This window comes from Pleurodeles waltl, chromosome 5 (assembly GCF_031143425.1).
Source record: "Pleurodeles waltl isolate 20211129_DDA chromosome 5, aPleWal1.hap1.20221129, whole genome shotgun sequence".
Classification (NCBI taxonomy): domain Eukaryota; kingdom Metazoa; phylum Chordata; class Amphibia; order Caudata; family Salamandridae; genus Pleurodeles; species Pleurodeles waltl.
The window spans coordinates 717,732,758-717,748,249 of record NC_090444.1 but is presented as its reverse complement, the minus strand read 5'-3'; the positions used below and the strand labels follow the sequence as shown (position 1 = coordinate 717,748,249).

Here is a 15,492-nt window from a genome sequence, read left to right as displayed (position 1 = left end):
GCTCTGAAGAACTGCTGACCTGATTTGTTGACCTGCTGCACTGCTACCTTCTTGCGTCGGTGAGAAGGACTGAACCTGCATCACTAAACCCAGGACCCAAGAGTGGCTCCAATTGCTAGTTAGCTGGCCTCCTTATCAGAAGCCTCAAGGATATAATAGGCTTTCAACAACCTTCTATCTAGCACCTGGACTCTGCAATCTGTGAGTCGCACCCTGCCAAGTGGTGCCACCCCTGTCTTGAACCCTTGGAAGTGGCGAGAGGGTGCTCTGGCAGGCCATCTGTGGACCCAGCAGAACTGAAGCATCTCCTCTTCTGTGAGGCCCACAACAAGCAGAACCAATGCATTGCCTCTGCTGTGTTGACTTTCCTAGCACAAGGACTTTGCATCGCCCTCACAGCCCGCAGTCTCATCGGAACCACCACTGCATGATGCACCCTCGATGCAGGCTCTTGCTTTGCAAGCCTCCCTCGTTGATGGCCTCCTCAACAATAGTGCAGGACCTTGCATTGCAGTTGTGCAGCACCACAGAACTGATGCAGAGAGACACATCTTTGACCTGGACGGTACATCGCCTCGGCTGCAGGACACATCCTGGACACTGGACTCCACAACTCTTCAGTGGGCCTTAATGGATCCCTGAAGCTGGCCTGTGCTCCATTGCGGTCAGCCTGAACATATGACTTTGTCCCGGTCCAGCATGACCAGATATCCACAGTTGGCGTTTGTGCTTTTTGGCGCTATTTTCACTTAAATATTTAACAATGCATATCTCCCGTTCTACTGATTGGATTTTTGTCATTTTGCTCTTAAAGGATTTAGTATAGTTTACTCTATTTTTTCTAAACTGGTGTGGAATTTTTCCTTGCGTTGTGTTTTCACCTTATTACTCTTTGAAGTACTATGTACATAGTGCCTCTAAGTTAAGCCTACCTGCTCTGTGCCAAATTACCACAGGGCTGAGCACAGGTTAAATTATACTGGGCTTGTGATTTCACCCTGACAAGGACAGTGCTCCCTGTTTGAGTGGGGTTTTATCCCCCTCAACCGTAACCCAATTTATTACACACACTCCCTGTTGGAAATATTAGATTTCAGTGCTGAATAATATTGTGATTTGGTGCCAACATTATTCAATGGATGAAGCAGTTCTATATCAGCTCAACAGCCAGGGTTTGCATGGGAAGAATGATATCCGCTTAACATTGAATAGACAAGGGGATGCCACAGTCTTGTCCTCTGTTGCTGATGCTAGTTGCTGTGGTGATAGAAGCATTGGCCGGCTAGAAGAGAAAAACAGGCAATGAAAGGGGCATCCCATAGATGAATGATATACTGTTAGAAATGGGGTCTCTAGTTGGCAGATGTATACACCCGTGTCCAAGTAGGGACCACAATCCTAGTCAGAATAAGTCACACACAATCTAAATCATCCTGTGCCCACCCTCTGCTAGATTGGCACTGAGCAGTCAGGCTTAATTTAGAAGGGAATGTGTAAAGTATTTGTGTAATAAATCAAGCAATAACACAGTGAAAACACCACAAAAATACAGCACACAGATTTAGAAAAATATAAGATATTTATCTGAGTAAATTAAGATCAAAACAATCCAGATTTGGTAAGCACCAGTTGAAATATCATTTTTGCAATGAAGAGTCTTAAGTCTTTAAGAATAAACAAATGCCTCTTGTGTGCACAAAGTACCTGGTATGCGTCAAAATTACATGCATGAAGACTGCAGAGGAGGAGATGGTGGAAAAAGGAAGGTGTGCGTTGGATTTCCTAATGCGCATAGATGATGCGTCGAACCTTCCCACTCTGCAAGGGCTTTGCGTCGATTTCCGGCGCACAGTCTTGGATCCTCACTACGATGCTGGGTCTTTTGATGCCCAGGGACGATGCATGGAAATCCTGAGCGTGCAGGACGAAGTCACAGGTGCTATATTCATACGGTATGGCAATACGTTGGCGTTTCTGTTGAACAGCAGGTGCTGCGTCGATTAGTCATGCAGGAAGTCGAACTGCGTCGTTCCGGCTCGGTTGTGCGTTGATCCGGTCGGGCTGTGTGTTGAAGTTCCAGTTGCAACACAGGCGCTGCGTCGATCTCCACTCGGGGAGCTGGGCTGCGTCGTTCCAGTTCGGTGATGCGCCGATTCTTTTCACCGCTGGGCAGGCTGTGCGTCGATTCTGGCAGGCTGTGTGTTGATTTTCACAGCACAAAAAGTGTCCTTGAAGAATAGAAGTATTTTTGGCCCTGAAACTTCAGGAACAGGAGGCAGGCTCAATCCAAGCACTTGGAGAGCACTTCTCAGCAGAGATAGAGGCCAGGCAGCAGGGTAACAGCAAGGAAGCAGTCCTTCACAGCAAAGCAGTTCAGGTGAGTCCTTTGGGCAGCCAGGCAGCTCTTCTTGGCAGGTTGCAGGATCTGGTTCAGATTGTCTGTCCCAGGAAGTGTCTGAGTTGGTGGGGTCAGGGTCCCAGGTTGTATACCCAAAAGTGCCTTTGAAGTGGGGGAGACTCCAAAGAGTGGTTTTAAAGTGCACAAGTTCCCCTTTCAGTAGATGTCTGTCTGCCAGGGTCCCAGTAGGGTGTTTGGCAGTCCATTGTGTGAGGGCAGGCCACTAGCCTTTGAAATGTAAGTGTCAGGTCACTCCACCCTTCCAGCCCAGGAAGAACCATTCAGTATGCAGAGGAGTGCAGGTGTGACTGAGTATCCTGTGTTTGTGGTTATCTGGGTGAAATGCACAAGGGAACTATCAACCAGCCCAGACGTGAATTGGAGGCAGGCTGTAAGGCAATGATGGATTTTAAGTGCAGAGAAATGCTCACTTTCTAAAAGTGACATTTCTAAAATAGTAATATAATATCCAATCTCACCAATAAGCAGGATTTTGTATTACCATTCTGGCCATACTAAACATGACTGTTTACCCCTTTCTGATCAGAATCTACCCCTCAAACAGTATATGAGGGTAGCCCTAATGTTAACCTATGAAAGGAGCAGGCCTCACAGTAGTGAAAACGAATTTAGGAGTTTTCCACTACCAGGACATATAAAACACATGGGTATATGCCCTGCCTTTTACCTACACAGCACCCTGTCCTATGGGTTACCTATGACTTACCTTAGGGGTGACTTATCTGTAGAAAAAGGGGGGTTTAAGGTGTGGCAGTACTTTTAAATGCCAAGTCGAAGTGGCAGTGAAACTGCACACACAGGCCTTGCAATGGCAGGCCTGAGGCATGGTTAAGGGGCTACTTATGTGAGTGGCACAACCAGTGCTGCAGGCCCACTAGTAGCATCTAATTTACAGGCCCTGGGCACGTGCAGCGCATTTTACGAGGGACTTACAAGTAAATTAAGTATGCCAATTGGGTATGAGCCAATGTTACTATGTTTTAAGGAGAGAGCATATGCACTTTAGCACTGATTAGCAGTGGTAACATGTGCAAAGTCCTAAAGCCAGCAAAAAATAGGTCAGAAAAAGAGAAGGAGGATGGCAAAAAGTTTGGGGGTGCCCCTGCAGAAGGGCCAGTTCTAAAATATACACAATATATTATAATATGTGGATAAACTTTTACTGTTCATGCGGGGTGGCCTACAGGGCTCAGGGCATCTATTACGTCACTGGATTTCTTTAGTCATATATCAGAACTGAACAAGATCTGTGCATTCCCAAACTGAGCCAGTGGTAGTGACATCACAGACTGAGTAAGAAATAATATTGCATTTAAACCACACTCATCCAGATACTTGGTGATGTAAATAGATCACAGAGATATGGGACTACTAGAGGGAAACCTATGTAGGACTATGACTGCCTTGAAGAGTTCTATACAGTTCTGGAAAACATTGCCTCACCTTTGAAACAATTGCCTTTTCCAGTGGTTTTAGCGATGCTGTACAGCATGGCTAAAGAGGAACCCCCAAAAGAGGTGCTATGACACAGCCACAGTGTCAGTTTGTAGGTGCGTGAACTATGCATGAACACCCCTATGAAATGCTCGGGGGTTTTCTTTCTATATATTTACTTATCCAGGTTGGATTGGTAAATTTAAAAAAGGTTGTGCCAAACTATTTTTTGGAGTGAGTGGGGGAAGCAAAAAGGAAATGGGTGTGGAAGCAACCCAAAGGGTGAGGCTAAAGATCACGGAGGACGCGGTCAGAAGCAACAAGTTGTTAGTGATGGTGGTTACAGTGGTCGTGGTGGTGGTTAGGGTAAGTTAATGGCTAGGGCAGGGTAGGGACGGTAGGGCAGGGGTTAGTGAAGGGTAGTATTCGTTAGGGTGGCAGATAAGGCAGGAGGACTGCAGGCGAACTACGGTGGGATTTTTCTGACATCCCACCCCCAGGACATAAAATCGCTTGGAAGGGAAGGAATGCAGAGGTGCAGAGTCCCGAGTTAGCAGAGACCTAGGAAGTTCTGCACAAAACCCTCCACCATCTTAAATAACCTAATACACACACAGAACCCAAACTGAAGTCGCTCCTGCACTATGCCAAACATGCACACACATGCTGCACACCTATGCTGTGAAATTCACACAGTGTACCTTTCACTCTTAATTTACACATAATAAAGTGGTTTGGAGCGACTAGTAGAACCTTTCAACCATGGCATGCTGAAAGCCACCCTGCCCCTTGAAGGAGAAAGGTAAAATGTATTGTCCTATCACTAGAAATGATGCTGGCCTAGCTCTAAAAATCTGGTTAGCGAGATTAAGCAGACAATCTCTCTAGGAGGGCTCCCTTGCTCTGCTGTCTCAGTCCATATAAAAGTGAGCTTTCATATTTCCGGGTTCCCTGGTAGATGTGGAGAGGTAATAAAAACACAGTGGCTGCATGAAGAGGGGAAACAACGTTGAGAAGGGTACAGCCTTATACGGGCCTCCGCGCCTTGCCTTAAAATCACGTTCACACAGCTGGGACCTTCATGATTAGTTCTTGCAGAGAATCAAAATTTTGATGAGAACGTAGCCTTCACTAATTCATATTCCAAGCATAAAGATGCACACTGGTGCAGGAAGCTCTCATTTCCATCAACGAATACTCTAATGTTGTTAAGTAGACAGGCTTCACTTGCATCTGAAGTACACCTTGCAGCCTCAACACTTCGAGGCAATTTTGACTCGAGTGTGCTTCCTCTGGGAGTTATCGCTCACTCTCTCAAACTGTAGCTTTCACGGCTCGGCGCTAAACGAGACAGCCTTTTCCACTAAAATACTTTGATAGTCTTGGAGCAGACACACAGATGCTGACCCCTAAGGTAAATGAAAACAGGCAATGTTTTCAACAAACTAATTGTGATAAACTGACCGGGCAAATACCAAAAACAAAAATACAGACATGAAGCAAATTAGTATAAACCAAAGGTGCAGATGTGAAGTGTGGAGGATGCCGGGGCTTAAAGCACCCTGCATCCATTGCGGTGCGTGGGGGGAAACCCAACGGCCCAACCCTTCAAGAGGGGGTCCATTTAGCCCAAGGCCGATGAATATCTGTGAGATATGGGAGACAGGGGTGCGGGGCTCCTCACATTCTGCAGGGGGTCCCACCGTTTCCCTTATGCCGCTGGGAAGAAGTTTAAGATGCAACATGCACTTATGAAATTTAAATATTAAACCAGTAGACTCGAATAGTTTGTCAGTCATAAATGAATCCCCAAACTGGCAAGGATTTGCTGAGGTGTTATTGTGCTGGAAAGTGAAAGTAAACTACAAAATCTGGTCCAAAAATCGAGAAGCCCCCTTTCTGTAGGTGTGTTTTAAAATGTTAAGATGTGCCCCTCAGCTTGCTTGGTGAATGAACTAGGCATTGCTGGTGTATCATCAAATATAGAATCTGTAACGGCGTTGTCATTTATCGACTTGCTAGTATTTTAAATAGTACGAATTTAGCTGGGAAACAAAGGAGTGCTGTACATTACATGGAAAAGCTGGGAGACGATCTTAGTTGTGTTCATTAAGTGTGGATTAGACACACAGATTAGACACAGACTTTGTCCAAACTCACAGAGTGGTGACTGGATTCAAGACCTGACTCCACAGGTTGCGAAGTCGCCAGATCTAGCTATTAAGCCACTTATCATCTCTATAGACTATGACGATTATTATCGTAGCATGAGAATTACCGGTAAGGCCAGGAGTGGTAGATGATTTAAAAAAATGTATGTGGGTGCAAAATTAATAATGCAAATGGACGTTGAATCCCTTGTCAATGTTTGTCACCAGGAGAAGATAGAATTCTCACAGCAAGTTGGCAGCAAAAGTTCAAGCATACCACTGATTATGTGGAACATGAGCATACGTCTGGATTACCAGCGAGTAACTCTGAAGAACTGTGTGACAAATGTTTGCAGAATGAGGTGGCTTTTACTTTGGTGGGAGAGTTACACTTGGTGCCACATTAACGTCATTGTTTTTAACGTTAATGTGGCACAACGAGGCCGAAATCCCCACGCCTTATTTACAGGGGTCTCTAACCCTTTGCACTACATTATGCCTGAGCCAGGCAAAATGTATGCAAAGGGGGCCTTTCCCCGTTAGGGAAGCCAGAAAAATGGTTTCCCTAAGTCATTTTTTACGGCACTTTTAACGCCTGCTCAAGAGCCTTCCATTCTTTAGAATGTGGCCCTATGTACTCTGCAGGAGTTGCGCCAATATTTTGGTGCTACTCCTACAGAGTAGGGGGCAATAGCGTCATGAAAAATGATGCTATTGCCCCCTACCCTGTGCCATGGTGCGCTGTATTTTAAACACGGGGCACACATGGTGGCGGTAGGGAGGGCTAAGGGGCGCAGGAAAAGTGGCTCTGCACTCAGTGCAGTGCCACTTTTCATAAATCTGCCCCTTGGTTTGTTCTGTTTTGGATGAATGTGCCATTGTGATGGCAAAACAGGCAGCAAGAAGGTTCAAGAATACTTTATCTGCGGGATGGCTTGCCAGTCAGTAGTTGTCTGGCAAATTACAAACCATACATAAAATAAGTGAAGATTTACCTTGGAAGAGTGATTTTTGGTAAGTGGGCAAACAATTGTACTTCCTGTTAGGTGTGAACAAAGAATGATTATTTTAGGTCATGAAAATCACCAAGAAGGTACAAAACTGTTTTGTTGACTTCCCAAAGATGCTGAGAGAAATTAACATTCTTGTGGAGTGCAAGGGAAGTAACAAATCTTAAAATCACTGCTTGCCCATAATGCCAACTGGATTTTCCGTTGGGGACATGGAGTATGATGACATACGAAATACCAGATTTTCTGAGTTGCTACAGCGATTCAAATCTGTTAAGATTTCAGTGGATTAATGGCAAAAGTCACGCTAGTAAGCAGTGGTGCTGGAACGATTTCCAGAGTGGGGTGCTGGCATCAGTGTTACCTCGCTGAAGTCATAGCAACTGTGTGAAATCAAAGTGTACCTCAAAGAATAAGTGTAGCAAAAGAGTCACACCCATTCCGGAGGAGAGTGGTTAGGGTGTGTTGGGTTTCTGGTGGTGCATTTTGGAGCACACTGTTATATTACTAAAGCATGTTGTATAATTCCCCGTCATTTAGAGGCAGCATATTTTCCATTGAAATGGACACAAAATTCTCACTGACATGCAGTTTTTCTAATAAAGCTATATAGCACACAAATTATAAAATGGGGAATCGTTTTTCAGCAAATATTTACCATTCGCAAATCACCAAGAGAAGTGGATTTGTTATGGTCTGATTAAAATGTTTGTTTCCATCACATCTTACACTTACAAAAAATGTGCTAGATTTATGTTGCTATGTTTTAAACTATTTACACAGTTACTTTACAGATACTTAAATATTGTGATTTAGAAAAAACTCACATCATACAGCCTTTCCTTTCACACTCCCTGTACCCAGGGCAGCTCCTCCGTTAGGGTGGAGGAGCATCGCCCCCAGCCAGCAGCAGCAGCAGCTGACAAACTTCTACAATACAACAATAATAAACTATGTTTAATATTGTTGTATTGTAGAAGGGTCTGGGCCACGGGCTGTGAGGAGCACAGCCTCAGTGCGCATGTATGTTTGGCCGGCCGTCTCAGTCTGGCCAAACATACATGCGCACTAAGCTCTGTCCAACCCTGCACTGCTTTGCCGGGTTGGAGAGAGCAGGCAGACTCTCCCAGTCTGCCTGGGGGCACCCTGGCTTGGTGCTCCGACCAATCTGAACGCTGCTGTCATGCTGCCAGCAGCATGACAGCAGTGTTCAGATTGGCCGCAGGGGAGGCTGGGAGCCTGTGCCTGCACGAAAGGAAAGAGGAGCTGTGCAGATGTGGCGGCGGCGGATACAGGCAAGTTTTTTTTTATTATGAATTTTTCTCCACCCCTCTGTGCCATCCCGCCCCTGCCACGCGCCTAGATCCACTCCTGCCTGTACCCCAGAAATATTGTCATATCATTCACTTTACAAAATCCTCTAAACTTGCAGTCAAGGAAATAAAACTAAACACTAATCTCCATGTTAAAAGAATAAGCAGCAATTTGTCAGAAGATATAACCTGAAATCTGAGCACAGTCTCTGAACCCACAGCAAATGTGATAACATGAAAGTAAAGTTTTAAAGCATCGTTATTGTTTATGCACCTTCTGAACTCCAGCATGATTATCTTGGGGGTGCTGAAGCACCCTACATCTGGCGGCTATGTTAGTAAGGAAGGTATTCACTGATCTGAGTAAACTTTTCAAATTGAATTTTTGCAAGGGAGGAAATGCTGGAGAAACTTATTTCACTGGCAATATAATCCAATGTGTAGTGAATAATTGAAGTAGGCATGGAATAATCTCAGGAGGCATGCATAATATCCTTTACTGTCATGGCGGGAGAATGAACACACGGGTGAAAGAGCCCAATCTCTCTCTCCAGGGCTTTAAGTGGGATGCAAAAATTGTGCGTGGAAGGGTAGTTTCCAACATGGGTATGGCCTATGTAGCAAAGAACGTGACTTCAACATGTCAACGAAATTTTGGTGACCCCCACAGTGCGCCACCCAACTGTTACTTTGTTGCAGGAGTAAGTAAAACGTGAAATATAAACAGGAAGTAAATCGCTGACGTGGATTACCTTAATGTTTTTTTTTTTACATTCAGTGTTCAGAAATCAATCGATGTAATTTGACAGTAAAGTTATGGACATGAATATAGGGTCCGATAGGGACCCGTTTCAATGTCTGTTTTTAATCACTAACAGGTCTGAGACCCGAAGGGACCTGGTTCACGTAAAGCCCTGTCTCGCTCACTTCCTCGTAGGGGTGTGGGGAGAGGAGGGGAGTGGTGTGTGCGTGTTGCAGTTGAGGAGATGGTGTTGCAGAAACCACTTTATCGCTCTTCATGTTTGTTTATTTTATTTACATGTGTAGTATTGTAGTGCACTGCGTGCAACAATATAGTTACTTCAGATCGCTCGATGAGTAGCACAACTGAGTGCATTGTTGTGTAATGAAGTGTTCACGCATTCCTCTCTTCTCGTCTGTATCACGGTCACCACCTGTGCTGTACCCTGCGGGAGTAAAGACAGAGCACGGTGCCAGAATGCTGCCGGGTCAACCCTAGTTTCCCTGTAGGTTAGTGAATGCCAATCTGAGCACAGGATTACTGTCGGAATGACAAGCCAGGCGATCCCTTGCAGTGCCAGCACCCAGGGACAGCTTCAGGGCGGTGGAACCGGTGGGGCTGCACTGGGCGCTGATTTGGAGGGGGGAGCATTGACCGATGGGGGGGGGGGGGGGGGGCTGTATTTAGCAATAACATTCAATTTAAAAGTACCTGCTACAGAGTTCCTTGTGCGACTAGCTTTCGTGCGGCAATATAAATGTGAAGATAACGCTTGTAATTAACGTTCCTGCTAGAGAGAGTGTTGGACTTTTGTCCAGTGGCAGATTTAACTCGCCATAAAGTAGCGCAGCGGGTTAATATGCCTGCTGCAAAGAACAGAGCGGTATTTTATGCAGATAGCTGGGTGGATTAGTAAAGCCAACCTTTACCATCAATTTAAGACAAATGAAATGCATTTGAGAGAGGGGCTATGGAGAGATGAGGGACACTTTTGCCTAGTGGTAGTGAAGTTATGGCGGACACCTAAAAAGATTGTCGCACCAGGCGTCACCTAAAGCCATCACTTCATACATGGCAAAATCATTTACAAAGCAAAACTACACACTGTGGTAGAGTACAGCACGAAAGGGAAATATCCCCACCGACCAACTCAGAATCACTTATTTTATCAGCCTCGGAAGAATGAACATCTATCTTAGCCCAAAGTGGAATGCAACCCAGACCAAGAGATGGAGGCGACATGTACTTCTGCAGGAGGTGCCTATTGAACACTTTTGCCGGCTGATCCTAGTGCATCTGACTACTTATTACATAGATTGTAATGGCGGCTAAATTTAGCACAGACGTTTCCAGATTACAAAGACTGCATTGGTGCCAGTGCAAGACGACTCTGGTTTATGAATATCCTGAGAAATGCAGAAAGGGCAGTCACATTCGGAATGAATGAGCAGATCAAAAACGAAAGTTTGAAAATGTAAAACAACCCGAAGGCGATGAAAGTGTAACCTTGCATTGAATGTGTAAAATATCACTGGCTCAAAGAAACAACAACGGTCCAGGTACTGAATATACGACTGTGAATGTATTACACACTTAAGGTAACTAAAGTATACACTTAGTTGCAACTGGCATTATAAAATAATGGCGCATTGTTCAGTAACATCTTTTTTGCATCTAAATTTTTTACTTTTATCACGTTTTACAGGAAAATGGGCAATCAAAACATAGCCAAACAAAAAATAAACTATTTTCATGCATCTCATGGGCTCGCATCACCGTATTTAACTTGCTGTTTTATTAACCATTTTCATTATAGAACTCATTTTATAACATAAGAAGGATAAAAGCCGAGCCACCCCCCTGGGGGCCATCCCTGGAAACGTACGGTTGGCCACAGATCTTTGCAGGGGCATAACTCACCTGAGCTATGTCATCGTGAAAGAAATGACATTAAAGCCGGATACTCACCACCAGCCCTACACTAAGGCTTTCATTCAGACACCAGTATCCCATGGTGGATGCTGGGGAGCAGAGGTGCTTGATTTGCAATCCCTCGGAGTCCGTGTCCTGCCGACCTTTGTTGTACTTTAGGCTCTTTTTCAGAGAATCATCGGTTTTATCCATGTCTCTCTCCCCCGCCCTCTCCCCCTCTCTTCCTAGGAATTTTCTAATTAATGACCTCCTGCCAAAAGAACATCACTGAGCTGACATGCCAGGTGACCAAGAAAAAGGAAGCCTGTGTCATCACTGAAATTCCTTTCTGTGGCCCACATCGCACACACTAACTCATAGGAGGAGATTTTCTATGACTTTTTTTTCATTTCGGTGAATGAGCCTGATCAAAGCGAAGTCACAGGCGCTGCCACGACTCTGCAGCTCTTCCCGCAAAAGCCAACAAAGAAAAAAAACGACGTCTCAAAGTTCTTCTTCATTCGATAACCTTTAGCCTTCTCCCCCTATCATTTCCTTAACTAGTAGCAGCTTTCTTTAATAAGTTGGGGCCTGTTCTGGAAACAAAAGGCGCATGTGGTTTGTTCTGTGTACAAAGAGTTGTGCCTTGGAGACTTGGTAATAATGGGTTTAGCTGGGATGTTATACTACTACTGCTAATGCTACTACTACTAATGCTACTACTTCTACTACTACAAACATATTATTAAGAATAATGATAAATACTGCTACTTATACAATCGAGTCACTTACCTGCATGCTGTGGTTCTTGAGTGTTGGTATCATCCTTGAATCATCCACATCGTCAAAATGTGAGTCTCACGGTAATTTTTAAGTAAACAGTACAATGCAAAATTGAGTGTTACAAATTAAAGTGGTCACTTTGATTATTTATGCACATCTCTTAAAAATAACCCAAATTCAAGCACTTAGGAAACAGGTGAGTCAACACCACCCGCTTCATTGGTCACCTACCTCAGATTTCTTTTTTTAAAATTTTAGATAGTTTTGACAACAGACAGGAAAGGAAAAAGAAGCTGAAAGCCAACCATGCATTACACTCCATCAGTCCACACAATATGGCAGAAGGAACAACAGTGCGATAATACGACCTGAGAATTGAACAAAGGTAATATAAACATGTCATTTCAGTATGTACGCTCATACTCCTCATTTACAGATATAAACATCTATATAAATACATATTTGTACACATACAAATATGTAAAACTTGTATGACAGAGTCTATCTCAGATACTAGTCCGCTGGTCTAAAGAGGAAGGTGAAGGAAGAAAAGAAGGGAAGCGGTAGAGAAAGTACGGAATAGACAGGGAGGGGTGGAAGGATAGAATGGCTACCAGGGGCAGAGGAGGATTATTCCCTTAATAAGACTTCAGACGGGCAATGGGGGTGCTTATGTTTGTGTTCATGTGGAAGTGTGTCAAGAGCATCCCAAAGTCACCTCGGGCTGGGGGAGGCGTGTAGGCCGGAATATAAAGTGTTCTCCACACTCCTGATGGAGCAGAGTAAGTTCCACCACTTATCAAAGGAGCTAACAGACGTTGATTTCCAGTCAGGAAGGATTGTTTTGGTACCTAGAGATAAGAGTAGGTCAACTAGTGATGATGTATGCAGGTCTAGAAGAGTTGCTTGGGGATGAGCCTGGAGTCCCAGGGTGGTTAAGAGAAAGTCAATTTATATTGTGCCATAAAATATTTTTGATTTTTGTCCAGAATTGACACATCATTTTGCATGGAAAGAACATGTGGGGAAGATCTCCTGTGTCTTCCTCGCATCACCAACAGAATTTCTTAGCTCGAGAGTGAGGTTAAATCCTGTTAGAGATGAGCCTGCATTGAGGAAGAAAGTGGATCCCATATAAATCTATAGATATATGTATTCTTAAAAAAACTACAGATAGTTGATGGAAGGAAAACTGTTAAAATGCGTATAGAAGGTATGTCCTACTGCTTATTAATATTTACTGTTGAGTCAAGGCAGAAGTGTCAAGGAAATTTGTGCCTGTCATTTCATGCCATAGAATTGCAGATGTGTGGCACAAGTGCACCTGCATACAAAGCATTGAAAGTTGGTATAGTTCTTGTGAAATGTGACTTGATCTTTCATTCTAAAGAGCGTCCTGCCTTTTCATGACAGAAGATCATAGTTGAAGACACCCAATGTGCCACACGTTGTTTAGAAATAGCTTACCCCTTTCTGGTGGGGGGGTGTATGCAATTAAAAGCTTAGCAGATTTTCTGAAATGTTGTGCTCTCTCAATGTAAAACCTGCAATATTGTCTTACTTAAGCCTATATAGAGCTTTCTCCACTGTATCCTTAGGATTTATTTTTTTAAAGTCTTTAGCGCAACCAGTTTGCCAAGGTTAAAGTGATTTGGGACTTTGGGAAACAAAATACAGGTTTCTCCTTAGAATGGCTCTGTCATCCCAGAATTGCATGTACTGTTCCTTGATGGTAAAGGCCTGAAATTTGCTTACCTGTCTAGCTTCAAAGTCAAACATAGAGCCGTTTAAGGGTATGTACAGAATAAACCTTTTGAGAACCCCTTTAACAATTCTATTTAACCGTAAGGACAATTGATTAGCCAGCTATTAAAACCATTACATTGCCTCCAAATGAACTTTGATTGAAGCCTGGGAAAGGCCTAAACAAACTAAGCGAAGGAAGTATGTAAGAGTCTGTTCAGATGGGGAACATAAAGAATGAATAATGTGATTGGAACACCATGTACAAAAGTATTTCCATTTGGCTCCATATGCTTTGTTTGTTGATTTTGCTCTGCCTTTGTGGGGTATTATTCTGCAACCTTCCAGACTATTTGAGAGAAATATTCATTGTTTTCAGGAACAAGGTTGATAATTTGAAAGAATTTGGGTTCGGATTGTAGTGTGGTCAGTTTTATGTATCCTTTGCGCGTTAGCTTTAGGCTTTAGGCCTTCGTGCACTTTGCCCTGGATGTATTTTATTCCTTTGCTCGCAGCATAGAGCCTCTGTGCACTTTGCTCTAAATGCTTTTTATTCAGCTTCGTACTATTATTTTTCAAATAGCCAGTTCTACGGTCTTGTTTTATTTTTTAGATCACACTGTTTAGCCTACTTCAGCACTGGAGTTTTCAATAACACATTCTTGTTCACTCTGTGCTTCAGTCAAGGATACAGTCTGGTACATTGCCGATAGACGTGGTAGGAGTTTAGTCTCTGGCATTCTTGCGCAGGGACATTTTGTGATCACACTGACATGTTAGTTATAAAAACACTTCCTTGTCCTAAAAGAAGGAAGAGGGAGATTCCGACCAGGGAACCACAACTAGACGCTGACTGCCTCGTTGCAGATGCTGAACCAGATCACAGGCCTTTGCTCAGGTATGAGGGTTGATGGCTTCCCAGGGAATCTAAAAGGCAAGTTAGAAGCTTAACATGCTGGGCTCGAAATAGAACTAACTAAGAGAGAGTAGAATTTATTAACACCATGATAGCGTTATTCCTATGTTTCACTCTCCTAGTGACTATTTCAATCCTACTGTGTTGTATGGTTCTGGTTATTGCGGCTCACGCCTTAATATCTAAAATGCAGTCGTTTTATTAAAACAGTATATAAAACTTCAACTGCCTTTGTCATTTGTATATGAGATCATACTGTAAATGAGAGAGCTGGTTTGGATCTGAGTGACCACGACTTCCCTGAGAAGTTCTAAAGATGTCATGTGCTCGGATGCCCAATCATCCCTTCCCCTTGGGAGAGATGAGGCACTGCTAGTTAGCCGGAGCAAAACCAGATTTAGGGAGACAGAGGTCCTTCCAAGTGGGTCAGACTCAGTCCCCCACACCGTGAACGTTCCTGCTACCTAGAAATCCAGTAGTCTCATTTAGGATAATGAGAGCCAACGCGACAGGATGAAGAACTTGGCCTCTCTGTAGGGTTAAGAGAGTGTTAGTAGCCTGAGAGGAATATGGTCCTGCTCTGAAAAGAGAAGTAGCTCTGTGTACCAGTATTATCTGGGTCACACTGGTACTATTAGAATGAGACAGTTTGATTATCATTTCATCTTGCTTTTGACTTTCGGTATCACTGGAAGCTGAGGAATGGTATAAGCCACAATTTCAAATCATGCTATCTGAAAGGTATTTCCCCTGTGCAGAATCCTCATTTGTGGCTCTGGATGTTCACAAAAAGATCTAGATTTGGAGCTGTAAGAAATTGGGGTACTGGTTAAGGGTGGGGGTGGTGAAACCCTACTCAATCAGCAAACACAATCGTTGTCAAGGTGAAGTCACAAGAAAATCCCCAAATAACCTGTGCTCAACCCTCTGGTAGCTTTGTACCGAGCAGTCAGGCTTAACTTAGAGGCAATGTGTAAAGTATTTATGCAGCACTTCAAACAGTAAAAAATTGAAACACAACACAAGAAAAAATCCACACCAATTTAGGAAAATATAGTACATTTTCATAAA

The 15,492-nt window shown here is 43.7% G+C and overlaps 1 protein-coding gene across 1 annotated transcript in view; it reads right to left on the bottom strand.

Annotated features, from left to right (window-relative positions):
• Positions 1-11,144, bottom strand: part of NOX3 (NADPH oxidase 3) — a 543,543-nt gene extending 532,399 nt beyond the window's left edge. The window contains exon 1 of the mRNA XM_069234670.1: positions 11,037-11,144. Within this exon, the coding sequence (XP_069090771.1) occupies positions 11,037-11,081 (45 nt within the window). The 5' untranslated portion in view covers positions 11,082-11,144. The remainder of the gene's footprint in view (positions 1-11,036) is intronic.
• Positions 11,145-15,492: the final 4,348 nt, after the last annotated feature.